Source organism: Podarcis vaucheri (genome assembly GCF_965113315.1).
Source record: "Podarcis vaucheri genome assembly, chromosome: 4".
NCBI lineage: Eukaryota > Metazoa > Chordata > Lepidosauria > Squamata > Lacertidae > Podarcis > Podarcis vaucheri.
This window is the reverse complement of record NC_138762.1, coordinates 103,078,296-103,102,051: the sequence shown is the minus strand read 5'-3', so window position 1 is coordinate 103,102,051 and position 23,756 is coordinate 103,078,296. Positions and strand designations below refer to the sequence as shown.

Below are 23,756 nucleotides of genomic sequence, written 5' to 3'. Positions count from 1 at the left end.
TATGTTTGTAGCCACAATTCTAATAGTAATTTCAGCCTTTACATTGCATAATTATGAACTCGGAATGGAACATTCTCCATGAACATTGCTTTCAAAACGTAAAGTCTTATCCTTTGTTACAGTATGTGATGGCTGCTGCTGAGTCATTTTTATACATGCCCTTGTGCTCATTTCCTCCCCAGGGTTGTATCCTCACATGGAATTTTTGAGGCCTATTTGTGAAATTCTTATGGATGACTCACTGGGTAATATCAGTTTCACACAATCTGAATAAGTTGAAAACTATGCAGGCAACGGTATCGTTGGTGTTCCACCACATGGTTGAATAATTTGAATGGCCATATTTGTATACAGTATGCTGTCAGTCTTGGTACGCGAGTCTCATTGGGTGAAATGGTAAGATACCTGTATATATGTGGAAGGATCTGTATAATGAGAGGGAAATATTATCCAATTCCCAAAAAATAAAATAAAAGGTGGCCTTGTATTCTGTTTCTAATACTAGCTGGAATAGTCCACATAGTATATAGGATATTTTTGGAAGTCTCCTAAATCTTTGGGCAGGCGTGCTCCAAGAAATATTGTAAATACATGAATTAAAGGTGTTGTGTCTGGTGGTCAGACCAGAAACTCTCATCTCTAGAATCAATTAATGACCTGATTCAGACATAAAGAAAAAATAATGTGGTTGTGTCCAAATGGTTTTTTTAAACAGACAAACAAAAATGAACAAAAAGCAGAGAAACAAACTTTTGGCCTACCTATACAAAGAAAGCAGGCAGTTCTGTGGATTTTTATTCTAACAGCTATTTGAGAGGTGATAGAGTGTGGGGTTTTTTTGTCTGGAAGGGGGCACTATAGTATGCCAAGTCCCTGCCTAATCCTATCAGCTTCATATTGTGAAATTCAGCATCATTTAACTTAAAGGGGGTGCGGTTGGAAGCAGAGGAAGTTAAGCTTTCATTACAATGACTCTGAGAGTCCTTTCAGTGCAGAAAGAAGAGAAACAGAGGAAGAGGAAGGGTGGCAGGAAAGCCCATGAATCGTGGCTGCTTCTACGGAACTTTCCCATTCTCTATTTTAACAAAAAAGAAAAAGGAAAAAGAGGCAAAAGAACAGCTTCTTATCAGCTGCCAATGGTGCTATGCTAGTTAAACATGCTAGGAGAGGCAAGCTGCAATCCTTTCAAATGCACTGGTTGCCATTGCCCCGGGGAAGTAGTTGTCCTAGCACAAAAGCACAACTCTGCCCACTGCTAGAAGGACCCAGGTTTGCAGCAAAACTAAAACTTTCAGGGCTCTTCCAGGCGACCTGTTTACCCAGTGTTCATTCTTACTTGTTTGCAGAAAGCTAACATGGTGGTTAGACTGTGTCCGGTCTTTCCTGAGCATTACTTTTGATTTGTTTACAGGGTAGTTTTGTGACAATGAGCATTCATTCTGTGTTGCTTGTGGGGTGCGTAACCCACACATATCATTGCATTTCCTCATCCCTTTGTAAACCACCAAAAACCATGGCGACATCAATGATTTCTGGAACCTGGAAGTGGCCATATTTCAGAGCAGCATGGAAGCTCTGTCGCAGGAACAAGAGAAGAGAGTGAATAGGAAACTCTGTGATTCATCAGTACAGCTACTGCAGCTCTGCTGAGTGGGCAGACATCTATGTTTCTCTTCTTAGATTGAAGCCATCTGGCAGCCACAGTTTTTCAGCATAAGAAGAAAGAGCAGTCTGCCAGAATCTGGCCTTGAGGCATCAAACAGGAATCCAGCTGGAAAGGGTTTTACTTTGGTGGTGAGCTGGAGGGGGGGCAGGAATAGCAGCAAGCAGTGGGCCAGTGGGAGTGGGCAGGCAAAGCTCTGCCACCTCTTCAATATGCTGCCTGAAGCAAGGGACTCATCTTCCTTCATGGTAGGGTCAGTGACATGAAAAGTTAATGTGTGGTGACTGACGAGTAATGTGTTTCTCTCTCTGAAAACTATAACACAGCAATCAATATGCATATGTGAGTTGGATCTAGGACTATAGAGACTCTGAATTAAGAGACTTGTTGGCATCTGTCTGTCTCTGGAGACAGTGGAAGAGTGTGTCTTCAGGGGTAAAGTCAAACTGTTAGACAGTTAATGCACGTGCTGTGGCTGTAGAGACCAGTACAGTAGAGACATGTTTTATTGCAGGTGGTGCAGGTGAAAGTGTCCAATGTTGCTGCTACAGCTGCACCATAGCGTTAGAGACTGCTTTGTCATACAGTGGTACCTCGGGTTATGTACTTAATTTGTTCCAGAGGTCTGTTCTTAACCTGAAACTGTTCTTAACCTGAAGCACCACTTTAGCTAATGGGGCCTCCCGCTGCCGCCATGCCGCCTGAGCACGATTTCTATTCTCATCCTGAAGCAAAGTTTTTAACCCGAGGTAATATTTCTGGGTTAGTGGAGTCTGTAACCTGAAGCATATGTAACCTGAGGTACCACTGTATATGGAGACTGTGACATATACAGGGGCACGGTGACTGAGTGCTTTTGGGTGTATTCTTAATTTCTATTTAGTCATTTATTAAATTGGATGCACAACATGCTGTTTGCTGTGGCTGTATTTTACTGATCCTCCTTCATCGTCTCTGGGTTTTTAGAAACCTGTCAAACTAGTCTCAAGTTAGTTTGGGTCATCCATACTGAGTCAAGAGTGGTTCCTTGTCCGCTTGTGTTTTGCCCAGCAATACCAGTCAAAACTTCTAGGAAGCATTTCTCTTTTTTTAAATTAAGAATCCAAGGCTATACAAAATCCACGGAGTTATGGTTAGAGACTTGATCAGATGCCATGCAAGGGACTGCATTAAATTGTCCATATGCATCCCAGTGTTGAAATATTTGTCTGTGCCAGGAGCAGGAATGTCTTATGACCTTGACAAGCTTGAATTAGATTTTATTCACAAGATTCAGAGATAATTAGATTTGGTAGTCTGAATCCTATGCCCCTTATTATGAAATAGTATAGTCAGTTTCATTGTAATATAGCAATCAGTCATAATACACTAAATATTAACTGTAAACAGTTGGAAGGCAACAACTTTGCATGTTCTGAAACAGTATGAGTTTCATGTTGGATGGCAAACACTTGAACTTTTTTCCTACTGAAACACATACACAGACTTCTTAAGCACATTTTCATTGTTTTTGTTGATTTCTAAAATATGCCTTTGATTCTGACCCTCGGCAGCATTTGTGAAATTACAGTTTTGAGTATTGACATATGGTTTACTATATGAGTTTTAACTCTGGGACATCTTCATAAATTAGCATTGGTCGCAACTGACCGCTAACACCATGCCGATTACAAGCTTGAGGTGGTGGTGGTAAAACAAGCATGTTTAGTTGCTCTCCCTTTTAGTTTCTTTTTAAAATATATAGTAGAGGGTGTTTTTAAAAAAATAATAATTTAAAAAAGGATGGTTGTTGCTTCCCAGTTAAAGTGGGCAATAAAAAGATTTCCAGCCTCCTTTGATATTCTGGTTTCCTGTACTAGGTAGCAGAGCCGTAGCTAGGGGGTGGTGAGGTGGGCCCCCACCAGGGGTGCAGGCGAGGGGGCAAAATCGGCTTAAAATATGTCCATAAATAAAATTTTTGATTATTGCTTCATAAGAAAAGGTTTTAAATAGAGGGTGAATGGAATGGGTGGAAAGGGGGGGTTGGAGGAGAGGCGGACAGAAAAGCTAATTTGTCCATGGCTAGGGGGCGCAATCTGGACAGTTCTATCAGGGCCGCAAGATCACCTAACTACGGCTCTCCAAAATAAGATTTGGCAGATCCAAACAATCCTAGAAATAGACATGGGGTGGGAAGACTTTGAAATGCATTTTCTTCATCTCTTGTACCCCAGTTTTGTTTTCCAGAGTTCAGGTTAATGGTTTTAAGTACAAACAAGTACCATATTCACTGATAGAATGCTTAATAATAATAATAATAATAATAATAATAATAATAATTAATAATAATTTATTATTTATACCCCGCCCACCTGGATGGGTTTCCCCAGCCACTCTGGGCGGCTTCCAACAGAACACTAAAATACAATAACCTATTAAACATTAAAAGCTTCCCTAAACAGGGCTGCCTTCAGATGTCTTCTAAAAGTCTGGTAGTTGTTTTTCTCTTTGACATCTGGTGGGAGGGCATTCCACTGGGCGGGTGCCACTACCGAGAAGGCCCTCTGCCTAGTTCCCTGTAACTTGACTTCTCATGGCGAGGGAACCGCCAGAAGGCCCTTGGGACTGGATCTCAGTATCCGGGAGACGCTCCTTCAGGTATACTGGGCCAAGGCCGTTTAGGGCTTTAAAGGTCAGCACCAACTGATGATCTCTCCCAACGGCTGCATGTAGATGTTGAAAAGCATGGGGGAGAGGACAGAACCCTGAGGCACCCCACAAGTGATATCCCAGGGGTCAGAACACTCATCCCCCCCCACTTTCTGAACACGGCCCAGGAGGAAGGAGCGGAACCGCTGTATGACAGTGCCCCCAGCTCCCAGCCCCTCAAGACAGCCCAGAAGGATGTTCTGGTCGATGGTTTGAATGGATTGTTGTACTCCAGTTGTATAAAAGGAAGAAAACTGGTTCATTCTGTCATAGAACTGTGTCAAGGCAGGATCCTGCTGTAATTAAAATGATCAAAATACATACATTCAGGTATGTATAGAGGGACAGCCCAAGACATTTTGTTGCCTAAGGCAGAGTAACAAATGATGTGTATTCATACCCCATCAAGGTACATAGCATCTAAGGCCAACCAAGTTATTTTGGCACCTCAAGCAGAAAATCCCAGAATGACTTTGCCATAAAAATACAATATCTGGGTGTCCCTTCATGACACCCAAAATCAGTTGCCTAACATTGGAATAGAAACTGTATGCATTATCCCACTTATTTTAGCTATGTAACATGAATAAGCACAAATAGCATTTTGAAACCTCACAGCAGAAGGAATCTCTTCCCAACAAAGTTAAGTAGGCATAAAATTAGATGCACCCACTAATGAAATAGTTATCTGTTCCTGACATCTTGAGTAGTTTTAACCACTCTCTGTTCTTTCCACTCTTTGGATTTCAGTCTGCTTTTTGGCATTTAGAAAAAAATTATCAAGTTCTGCAGACTTACAGGGCATAATTTGTAATGTCTAGTTCTTCTTTCTCTACCCTGTTGGATAAAATGGATGGTTTGAACATAACATTTCCCCCTTATTTTTCTCTTTGTTTTTAAATCAATGACATCTCTGTTGCCTTTCTTACAAACTGATGGAATATCTGCTTTTAGTTTCTTGAGCACATTAAAGTTGAACAATGTCTAAATTTATACTTTTTGTATAAACTTAGAATGCTTTCGTATTATTAAAGCATACAATTTATTGATATTTTTGTATGTGATCCTGCTGCACATAACAACACAAACTTCATTGCAGTTACCTAACATACAAAATCAATTCCTTTTTTTGAGACGGCAGCTTTTGGAGAGAGAAACGATCTATACATCTTAAAAATAAGAAGCATGCTACGCTGCCTGCTGTTGCACAGTCTTTATTTGTTGTCTTTTTCATTCCTTGTGTAATCTAGTTAAACAACTTGCTATGTTAACTGGTAGGAAGTGAGAATTATTCCATAGTTTCAGGGTGTGGGGTTTCATTTGTTCCTCATGTATGTGGGGTGATGGGAAGATTCTGATCAAATTGCAACACTCTTAACAAGCTAAAACAAGCAGGAAGACAAAAGTCCAATATAAAAAATCGACTACTATACCAACATAGTATTGACATATTTAAAATATGAAATGCAGCTTTGACAGGAAAGGCTATGCTGAGAGCCAAAGTCTGCATGTTTATTTAAAAAAAACCTGTACCCCACTTTTCACCATATGGGTCCCAAAGTGGCTGTTATCTCTATATTGTAACTAAAATCCAGTAAATGACAAACATAACTGGATTTTTCTATGTAAAGCTCCCAAAAATGTGTTGATTGCTTCTTCTTCAACATTTTGAAGGCAATCCTTATTTCAGAGGGGGTGAAACACTACACATACAAACTTGTTTTCTCAAAGTCTGTGCCTGAGCAGACAAGTTCTGAGCTTGTGGTTTTCAGAATGTCAGGCAGGTATTTTATGGCTGTCTGACCAGTGGAGAAGAATAAAAGATCACTAGCAACGAGACCTGCAAAAAGCATCTTGAACATTGATAGACTAGTTTTAGTGTTGAACTTTATCTCTGGCCTGAGCCAAAGACTTGGCTTGCTACTGTTTCCTGTCAAAGGCCTTGCTTATCTTGTCTGCACCCTGCCTCGTTTTTTTTCATGCTATCTAGATTTCAGCCCCACTGACTTCATAGGACACACGTATCTCGCTGGACAAGAGTACAAAATGTCTTGTATAAATCTGCCAGTTGGCACAGTCTTCTAGAAGTATTCTTAGTGCGCTAAAAGCCTAGAATCTGAATTCCCATACCATTTAAACTCATTGAGACAAATTCCCTAATTTATCTAGCAGTTGCAGACATGTTAAATTGTTGAGAACAAATGTGGTGTTAGACTAGGAGCTGGGAGACCAGGGTTCAAAAACCCATATGACCATGGCATTCCCTGAGTGACCTTGTGCCAGTCAGTGCCTATCAGCCTAACCTCCTCACAGGGCTGTTGTGGGAGATTAAATGAGGAGAGGGAGAACGACATATGCCACCTTGAGCTCCTTGGAGGGAAAGGTGGGATAACAATGCAATTAACCACCATCACCCATGCTGGTATGTTCAAATGACAGTAGGTTTTCCCAGATACCATGGGAAAAGACCCCAGACATTGGTTGTGAGAACTGGCCCTTGGCCTGTAGACTTCTGTGGTTATGTGAATTAAGTACAGTGGTGCCCCACAAGACGAATGCCTCGCAAGACGGAAAACTCGCTAGACGAAAGAGTTTTCCGTTTTGGAGGTGCTTTGCAAAACGAATCTCCTATGGGCTTGCTTCGCAAGAGGACAATGTCTTGCGAGTTCCTGCTGGTTTTTTTTCCTTTCCCCCCTTTTTCTAAGCCGCTAAGCTGCTTATCAGCTGATCCGATCAGCAGATAAGCCGCTAAAAGCAGCTAAATGCCGCTAATAGCGCTAATAGCGCTAAGCCGCTTATCAGCTGATCTGATCAGCAGATAAGCCGCTAAAAGCCTCTAATAGCGCTAATCCGCTAATCCTTCAATGGGCTTGCTTCGCAAGACGAAAAAAACCGCTAGACAAAGAGAATCACAGAACGGATTCTTTTCGTCTTGCGAGGCACCACTGTACAGCGTCTTGCTCAGGGTTTTTTAAACAACCACCTAACCTCTATCAGAGCAGCCTAGCATAGCTGCTGTAGTGCATCTCTCTACCTTCTGCCAATAACAACTGTTTTGTTCCAGCAGCAAGCGAGAGTATAGCAAATCTAATAGTTCCAACACAGTTAGCCAGAGAGAAGGTATCCAGGCAGCAAATGTGTCTCTGTGTGTAGGAGGATGAAATCCATCAGGCTGGTGCAACATACTTAGCCTTTGTAGACTGTCTGGAAAGGAAAATAACTATAAACTATCATACGTGAAGTATTTTCTACTGATAAGCCATTTGACTCTCAGGTTGCTTTTTCCAACAGCTGTTAAGGTGGAAGTTTTTTTGGGGGGAGGGACGGGTTTTGTTTTTGTTTGTTTGATGCCGGAAAGAAACAAACCCTGTTGTGATTTGACACTGCCTTGGTTTATTGTTCTGGGGGTGAAAGGGCTGCATCAAAACTTTTCTGAAAATAAACATGGTTTCACTTATAGCGAGCTACTGCAGTATTCATATTCACAATGCATGGAAACAGGGGCGGGAAATGGGCTTGGCGGATAAACTCTAGGAGGCTCAGCAAGAAGCCATGGATCTTTTCCACTGTTAGGCACAATTCCCTAGGTTTTAATTATAAATTTGTTTCTTCTTCTGCCCTTTGTGGTGCATTGATGTGAAATACTGTATCCTCAGTTGCAGTTTAGGGATTGTGCTGGTCCTGTGTTTATAACCCAATCGCCTTCTCAATCTGGCCCACGGACGGTCTGGTAATCAGTGTGTTTTTACATGAGTAGAATGTGTGCTTTTGTTTAAAATGCATCTCTGGGTTATTTGTGGGGCATAGGAATTCGTTCTCCCCCCCCCCAAAAAAAAATAGTCCGGCCCACCACATGGTCTGAGGGACGGTGGACCGGCCCACGGCTGAAAAAGGTTGCTGACCCCTGGGTTAGACTCAGGGTGAAGAATGAATTAAAAGCCTAACATGCTTAATTTAAAATTAATAGATAAATTGGTTGCACATGTTAACATCCCCATTCCATCCCATGAGCTTTAACTGTAGCCAGCAAGCTCGTACTTGTGAACTCCTTCAAGGTTTTCCCAGCCTTCTTCATCTTTCCAGTGCTCTGGTGGCAGAGGCCCATGTTATCAAGTTCCTAAAGTTAATATAAAATATTAGCCAAAAGTGCTTATGTGGTGAGACTGGGCTTCCCTGTTCCATCTTTCCTGGCCTAGCATATTTTCCAGGAGGCTGCCTTGGGGGCCCCAACAGATTGATGCTTAAACACTCCCACATCTCTGTTAACTGACTGGCCATGTATTCAGAGATCAATCTGAGAGTCAGCTGTTGGCGGGGGAAGGAATGTGCAGCTGTCCAAGGGTGGGGACAGTGTAGGCAGGCAGATGAACTTCAAAAGCTGTTTGGACTGCATTGCAGAAACACAGAAACACTCTGCCTTGCAGAGTGAAGATACCTTAGTTGCAGGGAGGAAGTTGGAGGACGGTACAGTCAAGCTCTGGTCTTAGATGTTGCCTAGCATATTTACTAGCTGAGCCTAAAGTTCTTAAAAGTCACCCAGGGCACTGCAAATCGGAGAGGTGCCCCTGCTCTCAGATAGGCAGATAAAGGGATGTCACTCAGGTAGAAAATAAGAATGTGTTCGATGGCACCTTGAGACTAACTTCCTGGATCCTTTTTTATTGTAAAACATACTAAGCTTTGCATTTCAGCAGAATCTGAATTTATAAGTAGGAAAAGGAAGGCAGAAAAATCATCTGAAAGCTGATAGCTAGGAACAAAGTTTTAAAGGGATATTATAAAAAAAATTTAATGTAGAATTTGTATAGTATTGATAGAAAACGCAGTCTTAAGTCCCCACTTTGATAGCCAAATGAGTTCCTGTTCAACTCTCTCGTGTTCTGTATGTCCCTATAGTTTGACCTTCCTAAGAACAGCGACTCCAATGTCTGCAACACTGGCCTATTTTGCATGTAGTGTTAAGCTAAATTTTCTTCACTTCCTTTAGTGTGGTATTGATAAAACAAACTATGGTTCTTGTAAAGTTCATGCTTGAGGGAGATAATAAAATGTTCAGAATGTTGAGTGCATAAAGCTATATTGCGCAATGGTTGAGTTTTTCCCTCTCAGCTTCAGTAACTACTTGGGGAGATTCCATTCTATGTGTCAATGGTGGCAGTGATCCTCCTAGGGAGAATTGTAAGAGACATTGAGTGTCTGCATTTTAATGCAATGACTGAGAACCATAGAAGTACCTCTTTATCCTGGCCTTTCACACACACACACACACACACACACACACACACACACACACACACATTCTAGCTATAATTGTAATATTGCCCAAGAGTGAAGCACACTCTCCTTTCTACAAAAGCAAGAAGTTTCCATCCTTCTAGAGTTTTCCTTTTTTTAAAAAAAGCAAATAGTAAAATAAACTCCCTTGATTTCTAGAGATCGCTTGTTTAAGTTAAACAGATGGCCTTTTGAAGGTTGCTAGCTGATAAAAACACACAACTCCCATTTGCTTGGCTAGAGCTTGGAAACAATCTGGTGATTAGAACACAGGGAGTGAAGTGCAGATAATTCCGAATATTTCAGCTGGTAAAGAGGGTCACTGGGGACCCACAAAGACATACTGCTCAACTTGAGAGAGTGTTGCTGCTTTAAAAGCTGGTACTATGTGTGTGCGGATGGGACGCGGGTGGCGCTGTGGGCTAAAGCCTCAGCGCCTAGGGCTTGCCGATCGAAAGGTCGGCGGTTCGAATCCCCGTGGCGGGGTGCGCTCCCGCTGCTCGGTCCCAGCGCCTGCCCACCTAGCAGTTCGAAAGCACCCCCGGGGGCAAGTAGATAAATAGGTACCGCTTACCAGCGGGAAGGTAAACGGCGTTCCGTGTGCGGCTCTGGCTCGCCAGAGCAGCGTTGTCACGCTGGCCACGTGACCCGGAAGTGTCTTCGGACAGCGCTGGCCCCCGGCCAATAGATGTGAGATGGGCGCACAAACCCCAGAGTCTGTCAAGACTGGCCCGTTCGGGCAGGGGTACCTTTACCTTTACCTTTACTATGTGTGTGCAGACACACTTTCTTCCTTGCATTATTTCTGTAGTATTCAAAAATGTACAGGCATTAGAAAGTGATCACAAGTCTCCATTATGTGTTCCTTATAAGGAACTTAAGACTCAGAAGTATGGAAATGGCCTCATTGCATTATTGCAGGGCAACAATTGAAAATTGCACGGTCACTTCCTTGCTGCTCCCCACCAAATTCCATGATTCATGTTTAAGTAAATCCCATTCTTGAAAATGATACGGCCTCTGTCTAGCTCACTAGCTGTTTCAGGTTGTGTTCCCATGAGAGTGGTGCCAAAAATAGCCTCTCTGTATTAACAACTGTTTCCTCCATGGCCTATAATGTTTGCAAGCATACTCCAACATGATGTGGACAAGTGAGTTCTTGCAGAGTGCTTCACTAAAGCTAGTTCCATTTTTGATTGCATCCCTATGGAGATGGTAATGTGTTCACCAGCTATATTCAAATGAACATAACCTTCAGTAAATTAATTCACATTCTGTTGACATTATAATAATAAGAATTCACATTAGACGTCTAAATGATTGTAAATGTGTCTCTGCATTGCTGTAACTAGTGTTGCCTTTCCAACCACTCATTGTTATAACAAAATTTCAGTTATATTTTATGTCCTTTTTCCAAAACAAGGACAATGGATGTAAACTCCCACCCCACCCCACCATCTGTGTGATGTATGAGTTCTTGCTAGATGACCCATATTTCCTCCCAGTATGCTTTTAAATTACAGTTGCTCCCTTCTTATTTCTATAGTGAAACTGAATTGCTTCTAGAGTGCTATATCTTCATCCTTTCTATCACTGCTGAGGACTTGAAGCTTAGAGTTTCAAAGATCAATTAGCGTTGCTTTCCTTTTTACGTAGAGGTCTTGCCATAAAGCTTGCCATAACTTTTTGGACCAGAAAGCTCAAGGAAAGTTCATAGAGGCAACTAGAATTCTGCATTTTTAGAATAGTACCGTATTTTTCGTTCTATAAGACGCACCAGACCACAAGACGCACCTAGTTTTTGGAGGAGGAAAACAATAAAAAAAATATTCTGAATCTCAGAAGCCAGAACAGCAAGAGGGATCGCTGCGCAGTGAAAGCAGCAATCCCTCTTGCTGTTCTGGCTTCTAGGATAGCTGTGCAGCCTGCATTCGCTCCATAAGACGCACACACATTTCCCCTTACTCTTTAGGAGGGGAAAAGTGAGTCTTCTAGAGCAAAAAATATGGTATTTTCTCTGGTTTGTGTCTTGATAATCTGTACTTTAATGCATGTTAATAGACTTGAGCAGTCAGTTTGGCTATGTAATTACAGTACTGTTTGGTATTAGTCATTCTAAAAGATTTAATATATGCTTGACATGTTACTGTTTGTGTGTTTTTGCAGACCAGAAGAGACTAACAGAAGAGTGAAGAATGTAAGACTCATTCTCTTTTAATTATTTGATTCACACATGCAGATGGTTTAAAAAACAAACTTGGACCTTTAGCTTAGTTAACTGAGCTTTCTCCTCTTCTTGAAAGAGGTCAAGCGGTAGAAAGAGAGACCCTTCAAATGGCACAATCTAGTTAAATGCAGTGTGTGCGGTGCTTTTTATTAGATAGGTTTACAACATACCTACAAACCCCATGCAACCAAGGCAATTTGCTTTTCAGATGGTGGGTAGGTCTCCCTTTACTATCTAGGACCTAAGGCCTGTTTGCTTATATCATGGTTGGGGTTTGTGTGTATGTTTCACTCTGGTGAGTGTATGCAAAGTTGGACAATGTTATTGCATATTTTTGTATGATAATATTTGTGCAATCGGAGGGATGCAGGTGGTGCTGTGGGTTAAACCACAGAGCCTAGGGCTTGCTGACCAGAAGGTTGGCATTTCGAATCCCTGCGATGGGGTGAGCTCCCATTGCTCAGTCCCAGCTCCTGCCAACCTAGCAGTTCGAAAGCACGTCCAAGTGCAAGTAGATAAATAGGTATCACTCTGGGGGGAAGGTAAACAGCGTTTGTCATGCTTTGCCAGAGCTGTACGCCAGCTCCCTCGGCCAATAAAGCGAGATGAGCGCCGCAACCCCAGAGTCGGTCACGACTGGATCTAATGGTCAGGGGCCCCCTTTACCTATTTGTGCAGTAAGCTGCATTGATACAATCTGAATTTCAGCAGATCATGTATAATGTAGGTTCAAGGTTCAATAATGTGTTAAAAGGAAATAAGCCATTCTGAACAAAAGAAACCAAATTCTGCTCCAAGAGAACTCAAATGACACTAATAAATTATGTTATGTAAATGTAACAAGGAATTATGCAAACCATATGCATTCATTTATTTGAACAATGCTTACTTTAAAAATAATAGTAAGAGTTCTCCTGAGGTGCTTGTGCAGTTTGCTGACTTCGGTTCTTTTAAGACTGAATTCTGAATGGACTTGGCCAATTCATTAACAGTTGTGCCAGTAAATGCAGTACAATGGATGTGCTGCTTATTTCAAGACCATCATGTTTTGTTCAAACCTCTGTATGTGAGTATAATTTGGGAGTTTTTCCTTCTGCACCAGTGTAGTGGCAAGAAAAGTGTGGGGAGTGATGGAAAATGTTTGCTGCTCCATTTCACCCTCCAAAGTATCCATGTTGTGCATGCAAACTACACTCACTGTGCAGCAAACCTTTTTCGGTGCTTGTCAAGGGCCTGTAAACTGGCCAGAAAATACTAGCTTTAGCCATCAGTTTGAAGAAGGGCTCTGATAAGGAAAACATGGAAAGGAAAATCCTTTATTCAGACAGCACAGTCAATATGTGGAATTTGCTCCCACACACACAAAAAACCCCCCCGGTGATGGCCTTCAACTCGGATGGCTTTAAAAAAGAAATACTGTATACAAATTCATGTAGGATAAGGCGTCCGAGTGCCTGTTGCAGGGAACTGAAAATGGGGAGGCCATTAAGAAATGCTTTGGGGGTTTTCATAGGCATCTGTTGGGCTATTGTGAAAACGGGGAAGGGCTAGATGGAGCACTGGTCTGCTCTAGCAGGCTTTTTGTATGCTTTTATTCTAATAGCAGGTATCAGTTGAGGAAATGTGTTAAAAATTTCTGTCTTGGAAGTAAGAAAGTAATAAGTTTTATAATAAGCACACGTTTGGCATAATTAGTGTGTGTGTGTGTGTGTGTGTGTGTGTTTTGTTTGGCTTTACATCATTATTCATAAATGTTTCATTCTTTTTAAATTTAGGTTTTGATTACATTATATTGGTTGGGCAGGAAAGCGCACAGCAACCCTTACTATAATGGCCCACAGCTAAATTTAAAAGCCTTTGAGAAATTACTAGGACAAGCCTTGACAAAGGTAAGGCATTCATGGAAGGAAAAGTAATTTCAGCAAAGATTATCTACTATTGCTGTGGAAAAAAATGTTTGACCGGCTGAGCATACTTTATCTGATTCAGTTTTCTACTTTTTGAGGGGAGGGGAATCTATAGCTTTAAATTTTCCTTTTTATATACTTTTTATTGCTGTAAGCCACCTTGGGCAGGCAAAAAGGCAGACTAGTAAAATAATAGTAATAATAATAATAAACATTGCATGTGCTTTTGTCCATTTGTGTGACACCCAGTTTGGCAGCTAGTTTTATTGGAGGCCACTTAGAAGAGGGAATGAGCAATGGGGAGTTGAGCCTCACATCTACCCAGAACCTCCAAATGCCCTGTCAACAAGTCTAATGGCTATACAGTCATACCTCGGATTAAAGTCACTTCAGGTTGAACGTTTTCAGGTTGTGTCCTGTGGCGACCCGGAAGTAACGGAACGGGTTACTTCCAGGTTTCGCCGCATGCGCAGGTGCTCAGAATGACATCACGCGCATGCGCAGATGCAGCAAATCGCGACCCGCAGACGCGGATTGTGTTCTGCTCATGATGTGATCGTGGCTCCAGAATGGATCCCGTTCACATCCAGAGGTACTACTGTAGTCTCCCGTTGCTCTGCACATGACTTTTCACTTCTGATATTGCAATTTTGGGGGAGGGAGCTGCTAACTGGAGAAATGGATTTGGCCATGAGAGTGTCATTTTGCAGATCCATAGCACAATGCTTTGTTACTCACAAGCACAATTATGTATCACTACAGAACTTTACTAGTTATAACTCACATTCAGCAGTAATGATAAAGTAGTGATTATATCTGTTTATTTTCTGTTTCAAGTTTCTTAAAGGCATTTCCCGATGCTATAAGCTTCCATTGAGAAGAACACGATTCATGTCACTCAAACGGAACATGTTGCAAAATTATCATCGCTAAAATCCTTTGATAATTTTTTTAAAATTACAAACAACAACAACAACTTTTCATTGCAGGCTCTTGGAGAATCCAGCAGTCCCAAACGAAGTGGAAGGGATAGTGGATACGGAGATATTTGGTATATTGAACGCAGTGACTCACTTTCGTCATCTATCAGCCATAAGAGAGACGATTCCTTTGATAGCTTGGACTCCTTTGGCTCAAGATCTTCTGCAAGCTTTTCATCAGACGTAACTTTGAAAGGTGGCAGTGAAGGTAATATATTCTTTAAAATCTTACTAGCCATATTTGCTTGAGAGAAGTAGGACAACAAAAGCTGTAAGGGTTAGATGCTTTTACATTTTGCCTTATCACACCAGTCTTTTCCTAGTTTTAAATATCCTGAGGTTTTCCAGGCGAATGTCAGATAGCTAAAGAACATTCCCTTAAACAAGTTTGCTAGCTATCAAACAACTGACTGAAGGAAATTGAATGGGGAATTGATACTAGATAGGTCATAGGACTCCCTCACTTCCAGTTTGACCCCAAATACCAAGTACATCTGGCAGGTGAGCTGGAAGTCATTAGTTTCACCCAGTGCCTCTGCCAAACCTCTTTACCTCTGCAGTCAATAAAGTTGTGGCCTGATCTGACCCAAAATGTACATTGTCATATTTTGTTTATTTACTGTTCCTAAGACTGGCTGGGTGGTGGGGTGTGAGACACCCAGGCACACAATTGAATAGCTGTTCACAATAGCAACAAATCCATTTGGCTAACTATGCTAATATTAACAGAGACTTCATAAACAGTTTCGTAAGGACTTCATGACCTCTGGCCTGCCATTCTCTGTTAGTTTTGTGGCACAGTATGTGATTTTTGACCGTCTGTTCTGGCACTGAGAAATAAATTGAAAAAGTTGCTTCCAGTTCAGAGAGGGTTTTTCATTTAATATTATTGGTCTTGTTATTTCTATGGAGAAGTATCAGTTATAGAGCACAGTCATTGAGATCAACAGTTCATTTTGCAAGTGGGAATGAGGAAATGATGTAATTAATGCAACGTAACTAGGAAAACCAAAGTTCAGCCAGGTGAACTTTCATATAGCATCAGGACAAGCATCTAAAAATATTCTCTTGCTCTATTTGCAATAAAAATCTTAAGAGGGCTTAGGTCAGCGCTGGCTTATAACAGAGTAAACTTCTGATGCTGAAATTTCAACTTAGCGGATTTCTGTGTGTTTTTGCTTAAAAGATTGTGAAAGTGACACAGATTCTGAAACACGCGCAAGAATGCATGATCCCAGTAAAGATGACATGTCGTACCGCAGAGTTTCTTTGATTGAACCCAAGCCCGCTGCAGAGTTCAATCGTTTCTTACCCAGCAAAGCTAAACCACCAACATACATGCCAGCGCCCTTGCGGAAGAGAAGAACAGAGAAGAATGAGGATAACAGAAGAAGCTGGGCAAGTCCTGTGTTTACGGAGCCGGATGGAACATTTTCAAGGTATTCGTGTGGTGTTTAAATGTGTTAAATGTTGCCATTGTGGCAAATGTTAACTTATCACTACAGAAGAGGCCTGGTGCAAGCATACCATTCTCAGTAGAGATCAGGGGAATAATGAGGGCATGTAATCTTCTCCTTCCTTCTGTACAATCCTGTTCCCCTTCCGGTTTATGGTTTGCTTTAACTATGCTTGCAGGTACAGCACACGGGATCTGTTCCGGAACTCCGGTCGGATCCTGAGGTATTCGCAACCGGGGGTGTCTGTTCTGCACATGCGCGCAGTGTGTTAGAGCGCTTCTGCGCATGCGCGCATAGCGGAACCCGAAAAAATACTTCCGGGTTTGCTGCGTGCATAACCTGAAGGATACGCAACCAGAGGTGTGTGTATCCAGAGGTACCACTGTACTATGTTCTCATTTGATGCTAGCCAGAGTTGCCCTTACATTTCACATTTGGGTTTCAAACTTTGTATACGACACTTTTAACAGTGGTTAAAAGAAACCGTGGAAAAGGAGGGATTTCGTGTGAGAGACAGAAGGTGAGAGGGCTCATGAGTCTTCAGTAGGCTTCTGATTTTTCCTTTTCCTAACCATGACACCAGATCAACAAAGTTCCCTTTATGAAAAGGTTGACACAGTGTTTTTATATTTTTTAAAAAAGGGTTCCCCTGAATTTCTGGTAGGTTTTTTTTTTAAAAAAAGCTTGCTAAATTGATGTGTTGTTTATTAAAATATGACACACACTTTTTGCTTTCCCATGTGACTTTTAATAAAACTTGCTCTTTTTGTAAGGTAACAGAGTAAATATTCTGTTCATTTACTCAGATAATAAAATGAGATTAACTTGAAGTTCATAGAAGAATTTTTTCCCATTCCCTCCTTCCATTTGAAGCCATCTTTGTCTCTCCCAAAGCCCCTTTGGAAGGTCTTCCTAAATATTGTGAGGTGGTACACAGGGTGCTGCTGGCAAATGGCTGAACATAGCATTGCCTTATGCTGTGATTGTAGTAGAGCTGGCGACTAGGCTTACCAATTCTCATTCTGTAGCTTCATCCCTATTATGACTGATCTCAGCAGATGTGAAAGGAGTCCTTTACCTTCCAGTCAAAATAGCAGAGCAGAGAGTGGCTTTGCACATCCAGCTTCCCTACAGGTGACCTGCCAGTTTGATGGTAGTTCCTATTTGGAAGTTGAAAGGAAAGCTGACAGGTGTTATTCAGGATGATTTGGCAAAGTGCAGCCTTTTGGTGAAAATAGCTTTTGCTAGACCTGGATTTCTTTATGCCCGGCAAAATTATTCTTCCATGCTTGATGCTCAAGACATTATACCGCTGACCCATTACCCATGGTGCTGAAAGAGATGTGGTTAGAGGTCTACTTCGCTGGGTTCTTATGATTTACTCCTAAACTATCAAAAAATATCTGTAAACACACTATCTGTGAATAGTGTATTCTGAAGCCAGAGTTTCTTGATCTGCCTGTACAGAAACTTAAACGACTTCCCATGTGTATGTGTATGCTTTGAACAGTTTCCCAACATTTTTCTTTTGGTCATATGAAACAAAAATCTTCTGTTATAATGGCATTCTTTCATAGTTGCAGTGCTTTGATACTCAGAACTAATTTTGCTTCATTCACAAGTTTGTAATTTTTAGCCAAATATGTCATCTGTTCTGTATTCGACAACAAATTGTGTTTGAAAATATAACTTGATTGGGTATTTTGTACAGTAACCAGAGAAGAGCTTTGCAGCGAGAGATGGAATGCCATACATCAGCTAACGTTCTTTCAGGCTTCTCCAACTATTTGGAGGAGGAGGATGAAGAAGAAAAGACAATGGGCACTCCAGACATTGAAACAGATGACCTTTATGTTCGCAAAATAAATGCTGCAGTGTCAAACCCAAAACTCTCCTCTCATAAGTTTCTTCCCAAGTCTTGGATTCCAGGGGAAGAACTGCAGTGGAAAAAAGCGAAAAGGATATCTTTTTCCAAGCAATGGTATAAGGATATTCAAGGATTCAGGTTTGTTGTCTTGCATGTTCTTTTTTCATCCAAGCAGACCTTTTTTTAAAAAAACAACAACACACACATGCTTAAGTGGCTCAAATCACTGCACGATTTGAGTTGCGGCAGGGGGCGTGGAGTCTTCACTGGCTGTTGCCTGTGGAAACTGAATTGCTGTTCTGTTCGATTTTGAAATGCAGCCTCTTTCTATACCAGTTATTTTAAGCAGTGTATTCAAACAGATTACTGCATACCATTTTTGTGCCAGAACTTACATATTCCCTGTTTTTCCCTTTCTTCACTTACGTGCTACTGTGCAGTAAAAGTGCAGATTCTGAAGAGGATCTTGCAAGAGTCCAGGCAAGCAACAGCCTGAGTAACTTGGGTAACAGTTGCAGAGAAGACTCAAACGGCATTAAACAGACTGCGGAACGTGCTGCAAAATCAGTACTACAAGCTGCAGAAGAAAATGTTAACTGTTCCTCTGATCTACCAAGGTTGCTACAATTGCATGAACTATGCTGTCCTGTGTGTACGGAAACCTGCTGTTTGCTAAAAGTTAAAGTGAAAAGTTAATATGGATCGCTGCCTTTTGAACTTTCCCCCCTATGTCCATACATGTTGGCTTACTGAATTCACACTACTAAAGCAGAGTGGATTTTATTTTTGTGCTGGTCAGTGCCCTTGTCTCCTCTGCAATGATTGCTATGCTTTGCTGCTACGCAGGAGTAAAAGTGTTGTCCTTTTAAAAATATGTTGGAGTCGTAACAAGCCACATTTCAATGTTGCAGTGTGCACCCCTTTTCAGTTGCAAAGTTTTTTTTTGCATCTTTTTGGTCTGCATTTCAGGCCTTGTTCTCACTGAGTTGGGAAACTTTTGAGCTCTAGCACTGAGGGCTAACTTGAATAAACAGTCCTTTTTTTAAAAAAAAAAGCACCCCCAAATAGAAAACCTGACATATTGGTTTTATATGCCAGACACAGGTTTAGCACCTCAGTGAGAGCTAGGTCTCTGTTTCTACTAGTTAACGCAAGTTTTAATTTGTGTGTCTTTTTTATATCTCAGTCAGTTTTTATTTCTGCGGGCACTGCAAAAATATTCTGACGACTACCTGTCCTCTGAAACTAGAACCAAAATTGATCCTTCTTCAGGGCCTAGGCTCATAACCTGCAGGAAAAAAAATTATTTTAGGCCTGGATGTGACCAAAGGGACAATGAAAATGGAGACAATTATCCAGATTTGGAAAATGATGATTTGTTTGTTCGTAAGACTGGTGCTTCCCATGTGAATCCGGTAATCCTCCAAGGTTTTCAGTATCTTAAGCAAGGTCCTCAGATAGAAGGAGAGATCGTTCTGCAACCCAGAGACGATGAAACTGTAATTCCAGATTTGGAAAAAGATGATTTGACAGTTCGCAAAGCTCAGTTTCAGAAGAAAGAAGTGCCCTTATCAGGGGCCCCAGATAGATACTGGCCTGCTCTCTTTCCGGATCCTTGGAGTCTCCCACCAGAAATCCAGGCCAAATTTCTTTGTTTGCTTGAGAAGACAACAACGAAGGATGAGAGACAAAGTGGTGGAAAGATTTTATCTCCTTCTTCACGGCAAAAGAAGGATGATATGTTGACCCGCAAGATGGAGCTGCTCAACGTAGGAGTCAATGTGCAGCCCATTAGTTTCTCTCCAGGAACATGCAGCAAAGAAGACATGGAAAAATGGGAGGCAATCAGAGAGGCCAGCAAAATCAGACACAAGAAAAGGCAAATGGTTGAAAGGTCAGCTCAAGGCCATGCATGGATTGTGCTTGTATCCAAAATATTCAGAAATGGGTTTTGGGGTTTTTTTAAGAGAGAACAAGGGACAGCAGCATCTTGCTTTCAACCATGCATGTCTTGGTGTGAAACTTCAGTCTGTGTCTTTGTATATTGTCCCATAAGTTGTCGTGTTGGTTGTCAAGCTCATCAACAATACAAACCACATACTTCAGGAGTTTCAGGACTGTTTGATTACTGGACTAATGCAACTTTCATGAATACATTTATTTAAAGGATCAGAAATAAAGGTTTCTGCTTACAACAGATTCAACATAGCTGGTACTTCAAAGTATTTGTTTGCAGACATTCCTGGAAATGTACATTTCAAGTGTAGGAGTGGCTAAATGGGTATAATATTTTTTTTCTCCTTGCTCTACTACTGTTTAAGGTGTTTATATTCTTGTATCGAAAACATATTTGTGGATGAACAGAAGCAAACGTATATGTGGATTGCTTCTCCTCTTTCATCCTCTTTCTCTGCAGTCTACGTCTATGTGATCTAAATAACCCCTTTAAAAAGGTAAAGGTAAAGGACCCCTGACAGTTAAGTCCAGTCGCGAACGACTCTGGGGTTGCAGTGCTCATCTTGCTTTACAGGCCAAGGGAGCCGACATTTGTCCACAGACAGTTTTTCCGGGTCATGTGGCCCTTTAGGTATGCTCAAAGGTTGCTCACAGGTGGAGCAAAGATCTCATTCTGCAACCACTGACCTTTCCCAGCAGTTTATACATAGTTTTGCTTCTAAATTGCTTCTGTCCCATTCTTGACTCAAAAAGAACTCCCAACTTAAAAGCACTTTGTGGAGCAATTAGGAGTGTGAATTAGATAGATAGATAGATAGATAGATAGATAGATAGATAGATGATAGATATTTAGTAATCCCACTAAAATATTAACAAGTAACTCTGTCCCAATCCAGCCACTGAAATCTAGCCCTAATGTGGGAGGACTTTACAACCTGTTCAGAAGAAGTTTGGATACTAGTGAGCATAATTTGCGGTTGTTGACAACACCTATCTTCATGAAGAAACAGTCCTGGGTCAATCTTAATGAGGTTTCTTATATTCACCTGGTAAAGTGTTTTCCATCTTGAAATATCCTCATCCATTTCATTCTACATGGAGCATTCATTAGTCCTTCAGCAAACTTTGTATGTTGTTGTTTTTTGTCCGCTGAGTAGTTCTAGAGCACCAATTCTGCATGTTTCGTTGGAAAGTATAACTGCAAGCTGGTTGCATACTTAAGCTTAACACAGTTAACAAATTTTAAGGAACAATTAGAATGAAACATGCGAGGCACATTACATTTTCCCTGAATCTCCCTGCCTTCTTTTAGTTATCCGAGAGCTGTGCTCTGTAAATGGCTCAAAAAGGCATGGGCTGAATCTTTGCCCTAACATATTACTCTATGACTGTTTTAAATAGTTATGCAATGATTATATAAACAACTACTAGATACAAATCAGAGCTGTAACTGCGGCTGTATTTAATGTGTTAAGCTTCTGATATGTCTTCTGTGTGTTTGATAGATTAAGACGTGCAATGCAAGATTTTTGGGGGGGCGGTGAACCCATTCATATTTGCATTTTTGAGATTAAGTTTAAGGAAAGTTTCTAGGTATTCACATGTTGTGGTCCATACTAAACCACAAAGAAAAAAGCAGGTGTAAGTATTTGTGTTGGCATTTGAATCTGAGAGTTTAAATTATTCTCAAAGTTCAGCCTAATATCTGAATTTTGATATTGCAATAGGGTTTTCATATTCACATTACTTTAGCAACTTGTTCATTGTTTTAGTTCATATGTTCTACATAATATTGTTGGCATATTTTTACATATGGTGAAAATGGAATGGGTAGTATGAACTTGTTTTGGTTTTCTGATTTCCCCCTCAGGCTGTTTCAAAAGATTACTGATGAGCATGGGTAAGTTTAATGAGAAAAGCATGGCAGAGCATAAAGATTCCAAGATAATGCAATGGATTAACCATGCAGCTTATGCGTTTGCAGCACTGGCTAAAGACTTGTGCTTTGAGGCAAAATGTGCATGATGCTTCGTACTTGAGTGCTTAATTGGTTTGCACCGCAGTTTCTGGGATTCATTTAAGGCAGTGGCAGGAAATGTGGCCCTCTCAGACGTTGCTCAACTTCTGCCTTCCATCAGCTCCAATCCCTAGCAAGTATGGCCAATGGTCAAGGATGATGGGAGTTCAAGTCCAGCAACATCTGGAATGGCCACTAGTTCTCTACCCCTCGTCTAGGAGGAACTCTGAATGGCAAAGGTTTTGCATGTATGGAGGAAAATAAAATGAGCAGTTATAGTCTAGCAGCTTCTTAAAACAAGCTGGGAATGTTTCATTGCTTGAAGCCTAGCATGTGGCACACTTCGGATAGAGTATGTTTGAATACTGTTTATGCAATCCACACTTCCCGCAAGTAGCTCCTTAAGCTAAATGAAAACTGACTTTCCGCCAGAGATGTTGATGACCAGCAACTTTCCTGAACCAATAACTTGTGCCTGAGAATGGGATGTACCAGCAGCTGTGCCAGGAAATTTTCACAAGCAGTTTGACAGTGGTGTTTATAAGTATTTGTAGGTTTTCAGCATCAGCCTCTTTGTACACAATCCCCCTTTTGGCCTTGGAGAAAGATTGAGTTTGTTTGACAGAAAGAGAGCTTAAACTAGAAATATTGTGAGGCATCTAAGTGGTAAATATTCACACCAGGGAAAGGATTTTAATCTTTTAATGAGATAAATGGTAAAATTCTGTCCTTTAATATTATAAAATTTTCCACTATTTGGGTTTTGCCTGTTCCATGCAAATTATTTCACAAATGTTGACTACTAACAGCAAAGCCAGATATGATGAAATAAAAGTGCTTCTGGAACCAAACACGGCAAACACACACTTTCATTTCTTCCACAATATATAGGAAAAATTACATAACATGAGATTATGATGTCCTGGCTTTCCCTATCATTGGGACATTCATAATACAGTCGTACCTTGGATCCCGAATGCCCTGGAACTTGGATGTTTTGGCTCCCGAACGCTGCAGACCCGGAAGTGAGTGTTCTGGTTTGCGAATGTTCTTTGGAACCTGAACGTCTGACGAAGCTTCAGGAGCTTCCTGCAGCCAATCAGAAGCCACAGTTTGGTTTTCAAACATTTTGGAAGTCGAATGGACTTCCGGAATGGATTCTGTTCGACTTCCAAGGTACGACTGTACTTTGAGACTAAGATGTGAGACATTGTACTACATCTTATAGGGTGGGTGTGGGAGTGAGGTACATGATGACTACTCACCCCCCCCCCCCAAAGAAAACACAACAACCATGGCCACATTTTATAGTTACATGTAGTTTGGTCATGAAACTAAATGTGAGAGTCATTGAAGAGGGCAGCTGCACTAACCTAGCTATAAAATGTGGACTTCCAGGATTCAGGTATTCTTAGATAATGTTTTAAGGTTGTTAGTCTTCTTAAAATCTCTTAAGCACCTATTCTCATTTGGGGTGATGAGAATTCCAATAAGCTGGGTTCTAGCCACCAATTGCCCAGGAAGGCAAGGAAGCATATGATAGAATTCTGGGATAGCTCTGTGTCCCTTAGGCTCCTCTTCCAGTTCCTTCCCTGACTTCACCCAGGATAGAGCTTCTCCTGTGTGACTCCTCTCAGCATATTTTGTAATTGTTATTCCTCCTTAGTTCCCCCCCCTTTAGTCTCTCATTCCTTCCCCCCCCCCAAAATTCTCAAAGGAG

General features: G+C 41.2%; 1 protein-coding gene across 1 annotated transcript in view; it reads left to right on the top strand.

The window, feature by feature from the left end:
• Positions 1–23,756, top strand: part of LMO7 (LIM domain 7) — a 148,362-nt gene that overhangs the window by 79,832 nt on the left and 44,774 nt on the right. Inside the window, exons 5-12 of the mRNA XM_082221440.1 lie at positions 11,792–11,822; positions 13,628–13,741; positions 14,749–14,947; positions 15,926–16,178; positions 17,908–18,201; positions 18,504–18,680; positions 19,250–19,957; positions 21,890–21,919. Of these exons, the coding sequence (XP_082077566.1) occupies positions 11,792–11,822; positions 13,628–13,741; positions 14,749–14,947; positions 15,926–16,178; positions 17,908–18,201; positions 18,504–18,680; positions 19,250–19,957; positions 21,890–21,919 (1,806 nt within the window). The remainder of the gene's footprint in view (positions 1–11,791; positions 11,823–13,627; positions 13,742–14,748; positions 14,948–15,925; positions 16,179–17,907; positions 18,202–18,503; positions 18,681–19,249; positions 19,958–21,889; positions 21,920–23,756) is intronic.